The sequence below is a fragment of the Colias croceus genome, chromosome Z (assembly GCF_905220415.1).
Source record: "Colias croceus chromosome Z, ilColCroc2.1".
Lineage (NCBI taxonomy): Eukaryota > Metazoa > Arthropoda > Insecta > Lepidoptera > Pieridae > Colias > Colias croceus.
Window position 1 is genome coordinate 9,736,222 of NC_059568.1, and position 16,234 is coordinate 9,752,455.

The following is a 16,234-nucleotide window of genomic DNA, read 5'->3' on the forward strand; positions in this document are numbered from 1 at the left end:
AGGTAGAGAAATAGTTAAACGCGATAAATGCCTAATACTTGACAAATACTTACTTAAGTGCATCAGAACAGATAGGTCGCGGCGCGGAGTGCAGTGGCTGTCCGACCTTATGGGCTAAGTTACTCACAACAAATGGAGTGATGTCAACATGTCGATTCGATACACGATTGTTCATAATGCCGTAGTAATCTTTCAATTCTTTTTCGTTTTTAACAGTCACACTTTAAGTCATAAAAGTAGGTAATTACATATACATATATAGAATTCGTCAAAAATATACCATACTCCGTTACCATTAAATAATTTTTACAAATTATCATAGGTAATCAGTCAACTCAATAGGAAATCGGTTTCGTAGGAGTAGGGACTGTGGAGCTCTATTATTATTATATTATTACCTATCTATAATAAATATAATCAAAACAATATAATTTATATAAATTTAAAATATTTATTTGAATGTCTCATTTTATGTTGCTTCCTTCTAATAGTAAAAATAAAACTGAATCAACTCAGTTAAAATTATTTAACGTTTAATATTATTTATTTAACAAGTCCGAAGTAAACCGGCTATTTTAACTCGCAAATCACGACCGAAACCAATTACTATATAATAAACGCTAATTAAATCTGATCATCGACATCGATAATAAAGCGAGTTAATAAATGGCATCACTAGTGTTAGATACAGCACAGGGCGCGATCTGCGGCCAGCAGTGGCGGCAGTCGGTGCATGACGGTCGTAGCGCGCGGTTGGTCGCGCTCGAGCGCGGCAACATGTCGCGCCCCCCTGTGTTACTAGTGTTTTCGTTGCTCCTCGCATTCACCACTGCTTCAGCCGATCACCAGCCGAGCTTGTGCGAGAGAGAATTCTGTAATTGTACCCCCGCGAGACACCCCAACTGGATGGTCGTGAACTGCACTGTGCCGAATACTCAGGTATAATATACAAAGTGAATGTGTATTAATAAACAACCGGACGTCAGCGAGTAGATAGATACATGCTGTCATTTTTCTTAGGCTGGTTGCAGAGCTTGACCGACCGTCAGTGCGTACCGTCGGTCCTGACGATACGCATCAACAATTGTATGACTATGACACTAATGCGCATGACAATACGCGTGCGTATGGTCGGTCTAGCTATGAACGGTTTTATGAATTTCCATAGATATGACAAGCGCGACTGACGTACGCACTGATGGTCGGTCAAGCTCTGCAACCAGCCTTAGGACAACGTTGGTTACAGAAGTCGGGAGTAGGACAGATATCTCTAAGATAAGTATCGTTTCTTAGTTATGGGAATAAAGCCACCCGGAGGTTATACCTCAGGAATCACTAATTGTTTACATTGCTTACAACACAAATATATTTTTGATAATATGTATACTGATAATAATTAACCACTGTCCATGTAAACAATATTAATTAAAGAGTAACAAAGAAATAGAGAGAATTTTAATTTATCTATAAGTTAGCTACTTATAGTGACCCTAAGTTACTTTTAAATCTTCTAATTGAAACCTAATATAATTATGTATAATAAAACATTGCGTGTTTTAAAAACAGTAATTTCAATGACCACTTTTATAGTCACGTTAAAAAACGCTTCTACGTCTACGCTTCACAGTTTGTAGAGTCTAATAATTAATTAATAAAAAAGGACGAAGTAAAAAATAGAGACTACCTGCCCTCAAATGTTCATTGTGTGTCATCTCGGCAGATCGTATAAACAAGCTGTTATTCCAATCTCGACAGAGACATCGCCTCGCGAACTCGAGCCACAAGTTATTTTAACCGAGCTTGGGCCTACTTTAAAGTTCAAAGTTATATTTTAGGATTAATATAAATAGAAAGAAGTGTGTTAAGTTAATATTTGCGAGTGTAGCAATCATAGTAAATGCGGTTTATAAATGTAGGCACAGATAATGATAAGATCGTTAATGTTATATGAATCTCTACAAAGCGATATTAATTTGAAATGTACAATAGTTTGCGACGCCTGCCGCGGCCGCGACGTTTACACTTTACTCGGAAGTTGTCCGATCGCATCTACTACGGAAATGGTTCATTGTCTCTACATGCTATGAATTAATAATCTTAAACATGCTTAATGGAAATGCTATTACATTATACTTTATACATTAACCTATATAACTTTCTAGAATATTTGTATAAATTGGATAGTCATTATTTACAGAAATACAATATAAATGTTTGGCCTTTATTTGATATAATGCAATTTACCTACATCATCATTGTGCCCTTCCTTCCAAGTTCGAAATGTACAAAACCCGTAATTCCGACGACTTTATTGCCTTCTCAATGCGTAGCGTTCTAAATATTCTATATACATAATTACACAAACTGTCTCTATCTCGCTCATACGAGCCATAAATTAGAAAAAGACAACAGTATGTCGAGCCGTTTAGTATACAGGGCACTCTATTTACAGCTTTAGCGCTTGCGAATTCGTTTAGTTTTTGGCAACAATTAAAAAAAACTACTATTTAAAATATATGAATATACATAATATCTTACAAAAATACATAGTTCAATTCAATATTCGCTTCATATTTTTTTGCCTATTATTATAACAAGATTCTATTGCCAAGACCGCTCATTTTATAGCGTTATCTGTTTTTCGAGGTATGACGCTAGGTAATGGAAAAAATTCACTGTAATTTCGCTGTCTAATGACATACTCGTACTACAAATAACGAGAAAATGTGGTCTCCTTCAATAACAATGATATCCCTCTAACCATATTAGCGAAACGGTAGAGATAACAATTTAATAATAGATATTTATGTGCGCAGGAGTTTAAATGACTTCTACGAACTGAAACGTTAAAACCGCAGATTTTTGCATATGACACTATTTTTATTAATGACTCAACGACGATAAGACATCCACGTAACAATTTAACTCATTAAACATAAAGGATTACTCAGCTGTGAGTTTACAAATGAGGGCTGTAAGTACTTATAATGCTAATTAATTTTAAATAATAGCAATGAAATTAAAGTTATGCACGTAAAAAAGGAAATATTCATATTCGTTCCACGAATTACCCACAAAAATTAATTAACCAGAAACTCCAAACAGAGCATATTAGTTTTTAATAATAAAACCACCTCTATTTTTAAAAGTCCACAACAGTACTAAAATCAAACATTTCATTTCATGCGTTGGTTTGTTTCGAATAATAAAAGTCCGCGTTAGCGAATTATAAGACAAGTCCTAGAACTCAATGCCGGAAGCTTTGTCCCTATAGTTGTCGTATTCCCCTAGAGGATTGCATTGTTTTGCGTCACGTTGACATTAAACATGTGTGTCCAACATTCCTTTATACCCGCTCGACGCACGTCTTATAGCTCATCTTATTACACAGTCATTTATATTGGATCAATTCAACAAACCGATGCCCGATGAAGTAATGAAAAAGAGTGGCTTATGAATAGGTGCTCGTATGGTCAAAGCTCAAATAAGTCACGCGTTAATAAAGAGCTCGCTTTGCACCTGTTGCGTATGTAAGCGTAGAGCAGTGTTTTTTTTTTTTTTATAGTGGAGAATGCATTTAGGCATACCCAGGGTAGAGCAGTGTTTAGTTTAAATCGTTCGAGACTCGTGTAAAATAACAAAATCACAATATACACTGTACATATAACAAAACAATTTATATTCAACACGTTGCCATTTCGATTGGCTCTAAGATAGGATATGTATCTTTGTATATCTGATCAATACTTTACAAGACTCTATATGTAGTTAGAAAGATTAAAAAGGTCGTAAACAGAATGAGTATTTAAAAACTAGAGTGCAGCGGGAGCAACGAACAAACCACAAAAAAAACATCATGAGATATCACTTCCTGCGTCGGGCGAACCATGCACGCCATAGATTAACAGAAACTTTTTGTAGTTACTTTCATTGGATTATAACGCGATACAGTAGGTACTTGTATAATAAGTAAATTTGATAATAAAGAAAAGATTTCATACTGTGCTAAAAACATTTTGCGAAGATAAGATATCAATAAATATTTAATACTTACAAGAAATTGATAAAAGAATATTTTTACTTTATTTAATCTATTATTATCTATTGTATTATAGTACTACTCAATTTTCCAAACCTAACTTAAATTAAATTTAAGATATACTAACTGAATAAGATATTACACGTAAGGAAAATATTGAATTGGTTCATATGATTAAAATCGTAAGGCAGCTAGCTATACATAACTATTTTTAATCATGCCTCGCTCATTCATTTCTATTTGTTACGAGTCGAATACATTCGTTTTCCCGGAATTTAGTCTGATATTAAAATAAGCTTAATATCCCTATAGACGTAAACTATGGAAACTTAGGGCGGCCGTACACGGACCGCTCGAGCAGTTAACGGCTGAGCGACGTACACGGACGGCTCGAGCGGTCGGTCGTTGACGGCTCGAGCCGTCGGTTCTTGACTGCTCGAGCCGTCGCTACCAACCGCTCGAGCCGTTGATTTTTTGACTAGTCGCGTCATTGATTTTCAGGGGGAGAGGAAGCCGTCGACGGCTCTAGCGCAGTCAACGGCTCGAGCAGTCAGTGTATGCCTCACGACCGCTCGCGAGCCGTCAACGGCACGGTGGAATTTCGTCATGCAGTTGACGGCTTGAAGCGGTCGCGACGGCTCGTGCCGTCACGTGTACGGCGGTGAATGAATGCCTATAGTTCACCGCGCGGTCGCGGCTTCAAGCGGTCGGTCTCAACTGCTTGAAGCGGTCCGTGTACGGCCGCCCTTAGATCAATGATGTTCAACAGAATAGGATGACATTAATTCAGTTTTTTTTTTGTTAAATATATACTTATAGTATACTTGGGTACATACATAATATATACATACTTTATAATGAAATATAGTATGAGTTTATATCTAGTGCATACAGTGCTCAGTTATTTGAAAACTATGCGCAGCTGGTATTTGGCTTAATAAGTTGCAGAACTGGGATGTTCCCGAAACCTTACCGATACTGGCCAACCTAGATTATTTCTGTGGAAGCCACGCTATGCCAAGTTATTTATTAGTGTCGAGTAAACAAAACTTCCTCGAATTCAATTATTTTGTGTTAGTAGATATTAAATTATATTCAGTGTTGTTGAAAATATACAAAGAGAATACTTTTTTAAATTGTGTTAACTCTGCTCCAGTGAACAATATTAACTCATAACAGGCAGCAGCCCATGCAGTTAATGGAAGTAGCACGATGGTGTTCCATACATGCTTTTTATTCAAATTTGAGCGTTATGACGACGCACTGAAAGTATTCAATACATTTACTAGCTGTATAAATAACAATGTTATGAACCTGTTGCGTATTAAGGTTTACACCTATAACGCGAGAACGACAAAGAACACACTGACCAGCCGCATCATTCTAAATATATTTTGTATTAAAAAGTTGAATACTGTTAAAATGAGTTAACCTAATTTCTGATTATCTTTTCTAATGCAATATTTTTTAGACATCATTGAATATAACAGAAAACGCATATTTAAGGTAGATTCATAAATATTGTTAACAAATAAAATACTAGCAGACCTCGAATTTATCTTTAAATTGCACTCACACCCATCTATTGTTCTAAGACACTTATTACAGTGGCGTATAAAATAACAAAGTACCTATTGGATGTATTTTCTTATGCTCTACTTGAAATATAGATCAAGGTCTGTCCTGATTAAAGCTCGGAAATGTTACTAATGTATATTATTTGTCCTCAAATAACCCAAGCCTTACACATTTTGAACGACAATAATAAATAATATCTAGTATTAAATTGCACATTGAATCCCTAGAAAATTTGGACAATATTGTATCTCTCGATATATTATTACATTGCGGTCATCTGTTATATTCCTTAAAAGGCAATCACAGCTCTACTGTATGCAGTTGCAAAACAAAACTCGATTCTGAGTCAGAAAGATTGTATTTAAACGCAAGGCAGTATTTAAGCCACCCTTGAAAATTTGAAATACAGTAAATGTTAATAAATCAGTAAAAAAATGTGACCTGTCATCAAATAGGTTCTTACGTCTCTTGCAAAATATAACTAAGTATATGAAACATAACTTATACGGTCCCTAAAGGTCTTATATTTGATGTACTTTTAAAAAAAGTAAACGAAAAAGGTAATATAACGTTAGAGACGAAAAATTAGACCAATTACCGAGAACACAACGCTCCTTACAAACGTACATATTAGTGAGTCACGGTCGTTATCTGTGGCAATATGAATGTGAGCGGCTCGATAACAGCTACCGAACGTATACAAGAAACCAATATTTATTGAAACTCTACATACCAAAAAGATAACATTCATCCTATAACGGCACATAATCAAAAACTATTGTTCTAAAGTTGAATAGTTTTTAAAATGATAGCATGAAAGTACGGATGTCAGCTGGACGGAGCAAGTACGAAAGTGCGGATGTCAGGCTTAGCACTAACAATAGTCTATAGGCAATTGGCGGACCACTCTCACTTTTTGTGTTGCTCTCGAAACGCAAGTGGACGCAGGTGTAGGAGGAATTCATATTGTTATGTTTATTGATCATATGCCCAAAACTGAACTCTATTCATATATTTGAATGGTATCAATCATATACTTTAATTGTATCGATTATATAAAAATGTAGAGGTATATACTCTCACTTTCATAAAGACGTACCTGCATATGAATATTTTGGTAAATATTAACTCTACATTATTTAAAACATAACATTCTGAACGCCTTAATGAAACATAGGAAAAAACTCTGAAAGTTGTAGTATACAAAAAATAGACAAATAACTTGATGAATAGTACTATCATGCAGATGAAGCTAAAGTAGTAGTCCGGTAATTCGCTTTCCCCGCATTAATTCAATCAGCAGCCCGTATCCTTTTATAGACCCCTTTTTGACTGGACCACCGGTTCCGTGCACCCTATTATGTGACATCATAATGTAAACTCAATAATGCGTTTACATTTTTATTAATTGTTTTATAATAAACCAAAATTAACCATTATCCGATACATAAAGGTACAGAAAATATTCGATTTCGATGAAACTTGGTATAATTATACCTTATTATCCTGGGCGTAAAATAGGATACTTTTTATCCCGGAAAAATACGTAGAAAAAAAATAAATCTTAATTCTTCTTAATTTTTCTAGCTAGTCTATAATATAAAAATGAATCGCAAAATGAGTTGGTAAGCGCATAACTCGAGAAAAACTGAACCGATTTCGTTAATTCTTTTTTTATTAAATTCCTTGAAGTACGAGGATGGTTTTTATGTAGAGAAAACGTAAATAAGAACCACGGGCGAAGCCGGGGCGGACGGCTAGTTAGTTATAAGTTTTAACATATTGAAATAATTTCAGAAACTGGACATATACGAGGGAGACCTCCCCGAGACCACAACAGATCTGATAGTGACTGGAGCGGAGGCAGTAATGATCAACGCGAATGCTTTATCTCGCCTTAGCGACGCAAGGCTCGTCCATATCTCAGACACAAAAGCTGTCGTTCTGAGGAAGTTTTCTGCTATGCAAATGAATATCGTCAACCTGTATCTCGACATAAGCAAGTGCAACGTCCTGCGCATTGAAGAGCGAAGTTTTGTCAATATAAAAGGTAAGATTCATTTTATTATATATATTATGTTTTAATTGTAATTCACTCTGCAAAGCAATGGTTTTTCAGTTTATTATCTAAGTATTTATTGTTCAATGCGATGTGAAATGTATTTCATGTGCCAGCTATATTGTCCGTTTTTCACACCTAGTGAGCTAAGCGATTTCATGAATTTATTATGTCTTTGTGGATTTTTTACTTGTTTGCTCGTATGTTTTATAATAATATCGGTGAATGATGCATTTAATATTATTTATTGTATTTTTCATGTATAGTATAACTAATGTGTGCTAGTATTTTTTATAATTATAACAAGAAACAAACAACTTTTTAAGATCGATAACTAAGGTTGAAAGAATACGACTTATGTACTTTTGCACATTGCCCATAAGAATATAAAACGATAGAAACCAATGGAAAAAGTATTATTTTGTGATAGTAAACCGGTCTAGATAGCGAGAAGTCGCCTGCCGTTTCGCCGGATGAGCTCGATTATCGGGTCGTTGTCATTCAATTTTAACTAAATCTAGAGTATTTGTTAACCTTTGTCTTATTGTCCATTGTCTATTAACAAATACATAAATGAGATATAATCGGTCATCATTTTTCATTATCATTTTGTTGGGTAAACAGAACTTATATTGTTCGCATCACATTATAAATACATTACCGACTAGTTGCCGTTTTAAACAAGCCCTTATTTAATTTTTTTAACGATTTAAAGGAGGCATTAAATATAAAACGAAATTTAATACGTCTAACCGAGTCCATTAGCAGATTGTAATATGGGGTCAGATGTAATGACCACGAACGAGTGCACGCCTACTCGGGCCACACTGTCAAGCTTTATTCAAATTTCAACCTATAGCATAACTATATCTCAATCGATATTTTATATGATGCAACAGCCGAACGAATGCTAATAGCCAATAAATTTTGTGATTACCACGCGTCCTGTCAATACCACGTTAAATTTTTGGGTTACACGTAAAAGCTAATTCGGATTGTTCGTAAATAGAAATGTTAATATTATACTAGGTATGATCTGATTCTTTTAACTAGGACAATAATTATTTAAAAGTAATGATATAGGTATAATGTATTTGAACCGGCCATATTCGGCTGGTAATTTATTAATTGAAATTAAGGTCTTTGAGATAACCTATAGTAAGTGTTAAAAAAATAGTGTGGAATTTATCTTAGCATACGTGATACGATGTAATAAGTAATAACGACCCGACCAGTCACCATATGGAGAGAAGCTGTGCAGTGACGCACACAGACAACTTTCGAATAAAAAACAAAGTTTGTTTAACTTGCGACTTACCAAAAGCTTAATATCATACCGTTCTGGTAGCTACTTTTCAAAATGTTCTGTAGCGTTGGGTAGATGTATTACAATCCACTCCAACGACATATTGAAATAATTCTCACGAAGGTCACATTATTGGTATTGTATAATAATGTTCAACCTTCTAGTGTAAACATTAGTCATGTTTTTCCTTTATATAATTTAATATTAAAATAGCATAAATAATAATATTATATAACGATAAATTCAAGAAGAGTTTGTAGTAATATTCCTTCACAAAATACGATAATTGAAGAGTTAAGTAGCTAATATCATAAATGTACAAAATATATGGAAAAATATTAAAACGCTACCACTAATAAAATACTACGTTATGACAAGCATCGTTCGAAGGAGAGTTTAGTGAGCGACTGGCACCAGTATAAACACTGCTATGAAACAAGTCTGTTCATTAATTCAATTAATAATCAATTCTATCTTTAAGAAAACGTGAATAAAGTGTACCTACCTAAACATAAAACGCAAAGATAATTGACTTATTTACAGAATACTAAACTCTATTACTTTAACAAAACCATCGCGAGAATACTATGTATATATTTATGATTAGAAAGTGCATAACATTTCTATGTGCATAACAATAATAATATTCTATCACAATCTTACCAATAAATCAAATTTATAAAAAATAATTTTATATTATAATATAATTTTATGTAAGTCATACCAGTATCGTTTATTTAATAAATGTTCAATAAAAGAAAAAATCAAGACCAAATATTAAAAACAAGCATCGTAATCACATTAGATTATATAAATATCAAGATATGGCTAATGTGTGCAGGTCTGACGCTTGGTGACTAATTCTAAACTATTTCTGAGCTCTGGCTGCTCGTGCGCGTTATTGTCTCATATTCAATGAGTTCTAATGACTAATGAATCAATTATCGAAAATTCATAATATTCATTAAGTAACTAAAGTATGAATATAACATGTAAACAAACAATATTTATAGTAAAACTTTGTTCACGCCTCATCATTGTAATTTAATAATATTAAGGTAAATCACGTAAAATGTGATGAAATTGACATATATGCTTTAGAAGTCTTATTGAAACCTGTTTGTAAACGTTTATTGCTGTTCTCGTTCGGCATTAAGTAGTCTCCGTTTATGGAAGACCCGTTTTAACTTATTAACCGCCTGCTTTATTATCCGCAAGTACGCGATGTGAGAGGTCTGTATAACTGGACACAATCTCAGTTAACAAGAGTTGCGTGCTCATTGGAACTTACACCGTTATGAAATTGTAGCCCCGGGAATTTATTTTAAAATCGTACTTGGATATTTCATTAATAATTTACTCAAATTAAGAGCGCCTTATAGGACACGGTTAACCGGCAGCGAGAGACGTATGCGGATTGCTACCTATCTAAAAATATCGTTTCCCCGAGTCGGTATTCGTGTTTTACAGGATAATGACTCACGAAGCAAACCAAAGTTTATACAAAAGCGTGAATGTAGACAATAGGGATGTATTCGGAGAGCGGTATACATGAAATATCGCTATTGAAGTAACAACACAACACGTGTTCAATAACAATCAAACACAAAGCGATGAAAACACTTTCCGATGTTTTCAACTTACGTTTTGTATGAGTTTTAATATATTGAAGTAATGTTTGACTCAATTTAAACATTTCAGGTCCGTTATCAGTTACGCTAAAAGACTGCCAACACGTTTCGATCGAGAGCGAAGCTTTCTCTTGGCTACTGTCAATAAACATTGATAACGTGGGCCAGCTACAATTGGGAAGTGGATCTTTCATGCTAGATCCCACTGCGGCTAATGTTGGAGAACATGGCCCCGGAATGACGGTTAGTGTTAATTATTTAATTAGCAAAGCGAAGCGCATTGCATACAAATAAGAAGTGAAGCGCCTATCAATAACTTGGATCAGCTTTATTTAATATTGATATTATTTCAGATCAAGATGAAGGACTTGGTTGTGCCCGAATTTCCTGGACAAACTTTTGGTTCCTCGGCCGCATTAATATCTATGGAAGGAGTGCAAGTCAGAGCCATCCGCCCTGAAGCATTTTCTGCGAACACCTACAATATTGTATTGGCCATGAATTGTTCATTTCACCTGATCGAAGGAGACTCGTTCACACAAAAGTCGCTCATAAACAATCTTCACTTCCATGGCTGTACAATTCATCAACTAGCATCTGGAGCCCTACAATCTGCTGTCGCGAAGCTTAACATATCACATACAAAGTAAGTTTACTTTATATAAACCTGATGGCAAAAGGTCTATTTAAAAGCTAAGAGATGAATAACATTTAAACCAAGATTCTTAATCTGAGAAAAATTATGTAGTCATTTAGTAATATTTTAAAACTATTCTAAAAATAACTTAATGAATCATCCACAATTCAATATTATAATCACAAATTCTGTTATTGACTGTGCAACTTTTTTTATTTCAGAATTGATAAAGTAGAGACAGGCGCTATAAATTCAACTGTAGTATCAGTTGATATTTCGTACTGTACTTTTCACACATTTAAAGAACGAGGATTTGAACTATCATCGTGGAATAAACTATATATGATTGGAAACTCTTTTGACGAGTTAGCCCCTAATGCTATCGTCGGCCCAAGTGGAAGTATCCACGAAGTAGCATTTAAAGATAACGAAATAGAAGCAATGAATCCTGGAAGTCTAGACTTTTTAGGTAAAGCTTTTACAAAATACGGAATGTATATAGATTATAAAAATAATTTTTATGGGCAACCGTGTTTCTGCAATATGTCATCATGGTTTGCAAGTGGTCTTGGGTCGGAATCTGGTGAGCCATTTATAGATGAAAGTTATTGTACTGTTGATGAATTTTTCGCTAGGTGTTTTAATGTTTTTGATCAGAATATGCCATTTAGCAAGTTTTCACGACATGTTTGTAACGATAAAATGAGTATTAAATGTGAATCTCATAATGCTCATGGTGAAGGTGCAGCGACCGAGATTAAAAATCCAAGATTTCCACATAAAAAGGAGGAAGATGATGAAGATGGAATAAGTGATCGTAACAAAAAAGTTATTGGTATAGTTATAGTTACTACTATTGGATGTATACTTATTGCACTATTTATAAGTTTCATTAAGTGGATGCGACGCAGAGGACATTGTTTAAATTTGAAAGATCTCTTTAGAAATTCGCATTCCTCGTGTGGTTTCTGTGACAGATTATGTGTATGTGGGAATAATGGTCTCGATAATGCAGCATCGATATCACAATTATCCGTCAATGAGTACTCTGAACGACATCGTTTAAATGAGCCACGTGTCCAAGACATGATTCAAGAAACAACAATACCGGCAGCACAGAATGTAGACGATATCGTACCTTGTGAAGATAAAACCACGCAAACCCTTCCAGAAGAATTAACTAAGGAACTTTTAGAAAATCTAAAGGAAAAATTGGAAGATCCCGAGAATTATGTAGAGGCTCGTGAAATGATTGAACATCTCTACGAACTGATTAAAGTGGAAGAAAGCTGCAATACTAACAGCCCCACTGCAACCAAACTTGAAGAAAATATATATGAATTACCCTTCCAAAATACCTCACCACGTGTGGGTAAGAATAAAAAACAAATGATAAGTGTTGGTACTCGAGCTCCATCTCTAGATAAACTCACACCTTTATCTCCATATAATAGGCATCCAGCACTGTCCCATGAATACTTCGAGCCCAAAGACTTAGCTGTGCATTTGTATGCTGAGATAGTGAACAATGATAAAGAAAAGAAAAGCTTGCTGGGCTCTATGCCCGATGTTATTGCAGAACAAGCAATACCTCGTGGACCATATTTACGTGCTGTTCGCGAAAAAATGTCTTCGAGTGTGCCAACTTCCCCGCAAAAACCATTTAACACGTCCTTCGGCAGCCCTCAACAAACTTCAACGATGAAATCCAACAAATCGACTAATTCTAATAATTCAGGCAAGATGATAAACAGGCCTCTACCAGAAAAACCAGCTACCATCAATGACCCGGGCGAGGGCACGTCTTTTCGAACCGGATGAGATACGGCCAAATTTGAGATAGAATCTGGACCTGATAAAGGAAAACGACAGAAACGTTCCAAAAAGCGCAAAGGTCTGACTTTAGTACCGGATACTGAGGATATGGACTTCTATTTATCTCTTGATCCTTGCGTCACGGGATAACTTGAAACTGAGTAGGTACCAGAAGATATGCGCCATAGTCGCTTACACGTTTCTTTGCTGTGATATTAATTTTTTGTTTGTTTTTATTATTATTTTATTTCAATACAAGAGATTTGTACTATGCCAGATGTGAATGTATTTGTAAATAATTGTTCATGTGTAATAATTAAGCTTTAAGTTTAAAGTAATATATCGTGCCACATTATTTAAACTTTTAGAAAGGAGATGCTTGTATAAATTCTAAGAATGCCGCTTATCGCACAATTAGAGAAATGATCTTCTATGTACTGTATATATTTATTTGATGTTAGATGTGTTTTAAATTTAGACAAAAAAATATACGTGTTATGTGTACCAAATAACAGTTACCCACTGACTTGTATTAAAAGTTAAATTTAAAAGACAATAAATACATTGAGTGTGAAAGCATTTAAACAAATTGATAAGTAGTGAGGTAGCGCTGTTTAGTAATTAAGTAAGTAGCATATCTGCCCACTTACATTACGGTTCTATCTTTATCGTCCAAAGGTTAGTGAGAGGTTTTAACAAAGTTTCTTACTTAAGACAATTGTTTAACATTAAACCCTAATCATACTGTTATTATTACTACATTATAATTCTATTTTCTATAAACATATATATATAAATCTTTCGTAACTAAATGAGCTTCTATATACCTATTTATGTATATTTTAAAAAGTATATCTATACATTGTGCTCAAATTCCTTTAAAACATATTTTAATAACGTTTACATGTTTAAAATTTCGTCTATCAAATCTATATATTTGAAAATAGGAGAAAAATCTCAATGTAGTACTTTTACTCGTATTTAATGTTTTATAATATTTATATCTATAATTAGTAAGATTGTTATTTATGAGTAAATAGCGAGTAGATGTCTATTATTATATATACATTGGCTGTTAGAAATTGTAACTGTTCCTCGAATTACCTATAAGGTAAATCAATTTGTAGAGTGGTGTAGAGGTGTTGCTATGTTGAAATGTTAGTATGTAATAATATTCTAATTTATTTGCATTTAAATATTTTACAAATTGTAGTAAATATGAACACCGCGAGTCAATTCGCCCCTTGTGTTCATTTTAAATCGTGTTGCATCTTGATTTTCATTTAATACTTATAGATGTATAGTTTGGTCTTTGTAATATAGTAAATTGACTGTCTACATGTTATTCCAATTCAAATAAATACGAAATAAATGTTGAATGTGCCAAATGTGTATTATTTATATTTTATATGTTTAAGTGTAAAACAGTTAACACAGCCATAATAATACATCTGAAACATTTTACATGATATTGAATATTTTGATTCCGAACTCCGACCATGTCTAATGAAAGTACAACTAGGAAGAAAATGTAAAGAATGTAGTATTGAGTTTTGTAATTCTTTATTTTGTTCAACACAACTCTGTGAATCTTAAAACAAATATGAAAAGATAAAAAAAAAACATCGTACAAAGCGCGTTCCTTCAAAATCGGTGCATTTTTTCTGTGAACACTTTTTCTGATTATACACTTTTCTTCAATAGTCTCTTACGGAACTCTGCTATTTTAATATGAATAAAAAATACGTTACCTACTATTGAATTTGCATTGACTTCAAAATCATTTAATAACATTAACAAATAATAAAGAGAAACGGAAAAAGATTGCTTTACATCAAAACTGGTACTACTATTATTTTAGTCACTCTCGTTGGGTGTCCGCTGTCCAAAGCACAAAAAGTGTATGTTACATCCAAAGTGTCAATGATATGCAACGCATAATTAATTCAAAAGTTAGCACTGAGCACTAAGCAGACAAAAAACAAGCACAGTTATATTGGACAGTACAGCGAGCATTTGAGTGCGTTAATAAGCGTGTGTATGTAATTCGGCCGACGCGTCACGTCGAAAATATACAGCATCCGGTGACTTACGTCCAGCCGTTCATACCACTGTAAATCTCAATCGGTACGAGAGCGCATTTTAGATTCAAGAGGTGATATCAATGCTCTTAGTTTACGTTTAGTCGGTTGCTCTATGAGAAATATAAAGTCATAGGGAATTAAGTGCAATATTTTCGAATCTATACCAACAGGTTTTTTAAATTTTAATTATGTAGTATGGATTAAATTTATTAAAAACACTGTAAGAAACTGTCATTTTTTAAAATAGTCTACTTTGTAGCAAAGTCAAAGTTAAGCATCAGTTTTAATAATAATTTGTAGTTAAGAGAAGTTAGCAAACAAATTAAATATTTTATAACGGGACAGAAATCTATTATGAGAACTAATAGAACTAATAATTTTCTCACGATTTAATAAATAATAATACCAACAGTATTAAAATAAAATATTTACTAAATATTAATAACCCGAAGGTGAGAACAATATCTGAAAAAATATTGAAAAAACGACAAAGCTTTGAAACGTGAACCAATCAAGAACACCGTCACACATGGTATCATTATTCATTACCACCGGACTCGTATACAAACGCGAATCAATTCATTCATTAGTGTAGATCGGACTGTGCGTTTACACTACACGCTGCTAGTGATGAAATCCATGAAACAGTGCACTGGGCTTCAATGTAGCAATTACTTTGCCGGGGACCTGCTCTGTGTCTGCTCTGCCTATCAAACGGAGCACGCATGCATGATCCAAATTGAAGGACGGATCGTATTATTGAATACCTTTAGTTCGTACAATTGAAAATAAATGAATACCTCTTTGTAGCTTGCCTTTTTAACACTTATAAAGGAATGAAAAGAAAAATATCATTGCATTCTCACATTAAAAAGGTTTTACTTCAATGACACAGAACACAAATTAAGCCCTTTGTCGAAACAAAATACTTTAAATACGTAAAGCTTTAGCTTATTACCTTTACATTTAATACCTTCACCTCTATATGGAGTGTTTTTAAATAAAGGTAAGCACATATTATGATATATCTCAAATAGGATTAACTATGCACTAATCTGCGATTATTAGAGCAAACAGGTATGAGG

At 33.9% G+C, this 16,234-nt stretch overlaps 2 protein-coding genes across 2 annotated transcripts in view; one reads left to right on the forward strand and one right to left on the reverse strand.

The window, feature by feature from the left end:
* Positions 1 to 16,234, reverse strand: part of LOC123705557 (E3 ubiquitin-protein ligase MYCBP2) — a 69,163-nt gene that overhangs the window by 24,150 nt on the left and 28,779 nt on the right. The gene's annotated exons all lie outside the window — the stretch shown is intronic.
* LOC123705555 lies at positions 711 to 14,449 on the forward strand. Its single transcript, XM_045654389.1, has 5 exons — positions 711 to 939; positions 7,415 to 7,667; positions 10,684 to 10,856; positions 10,967 to 11,259; positions 11,472 to 14,449. Exons 1-5 carry the CDS (start codon positions 778 to 780, stop codon positions 13,069 to 13,071), a joined length of 2,481 nt encoding a protein of 826 aa, XP_045510345.1. The 5' UTR covers positions 711 to 777; the 3' UTR covers positions 13,072 to 14,449.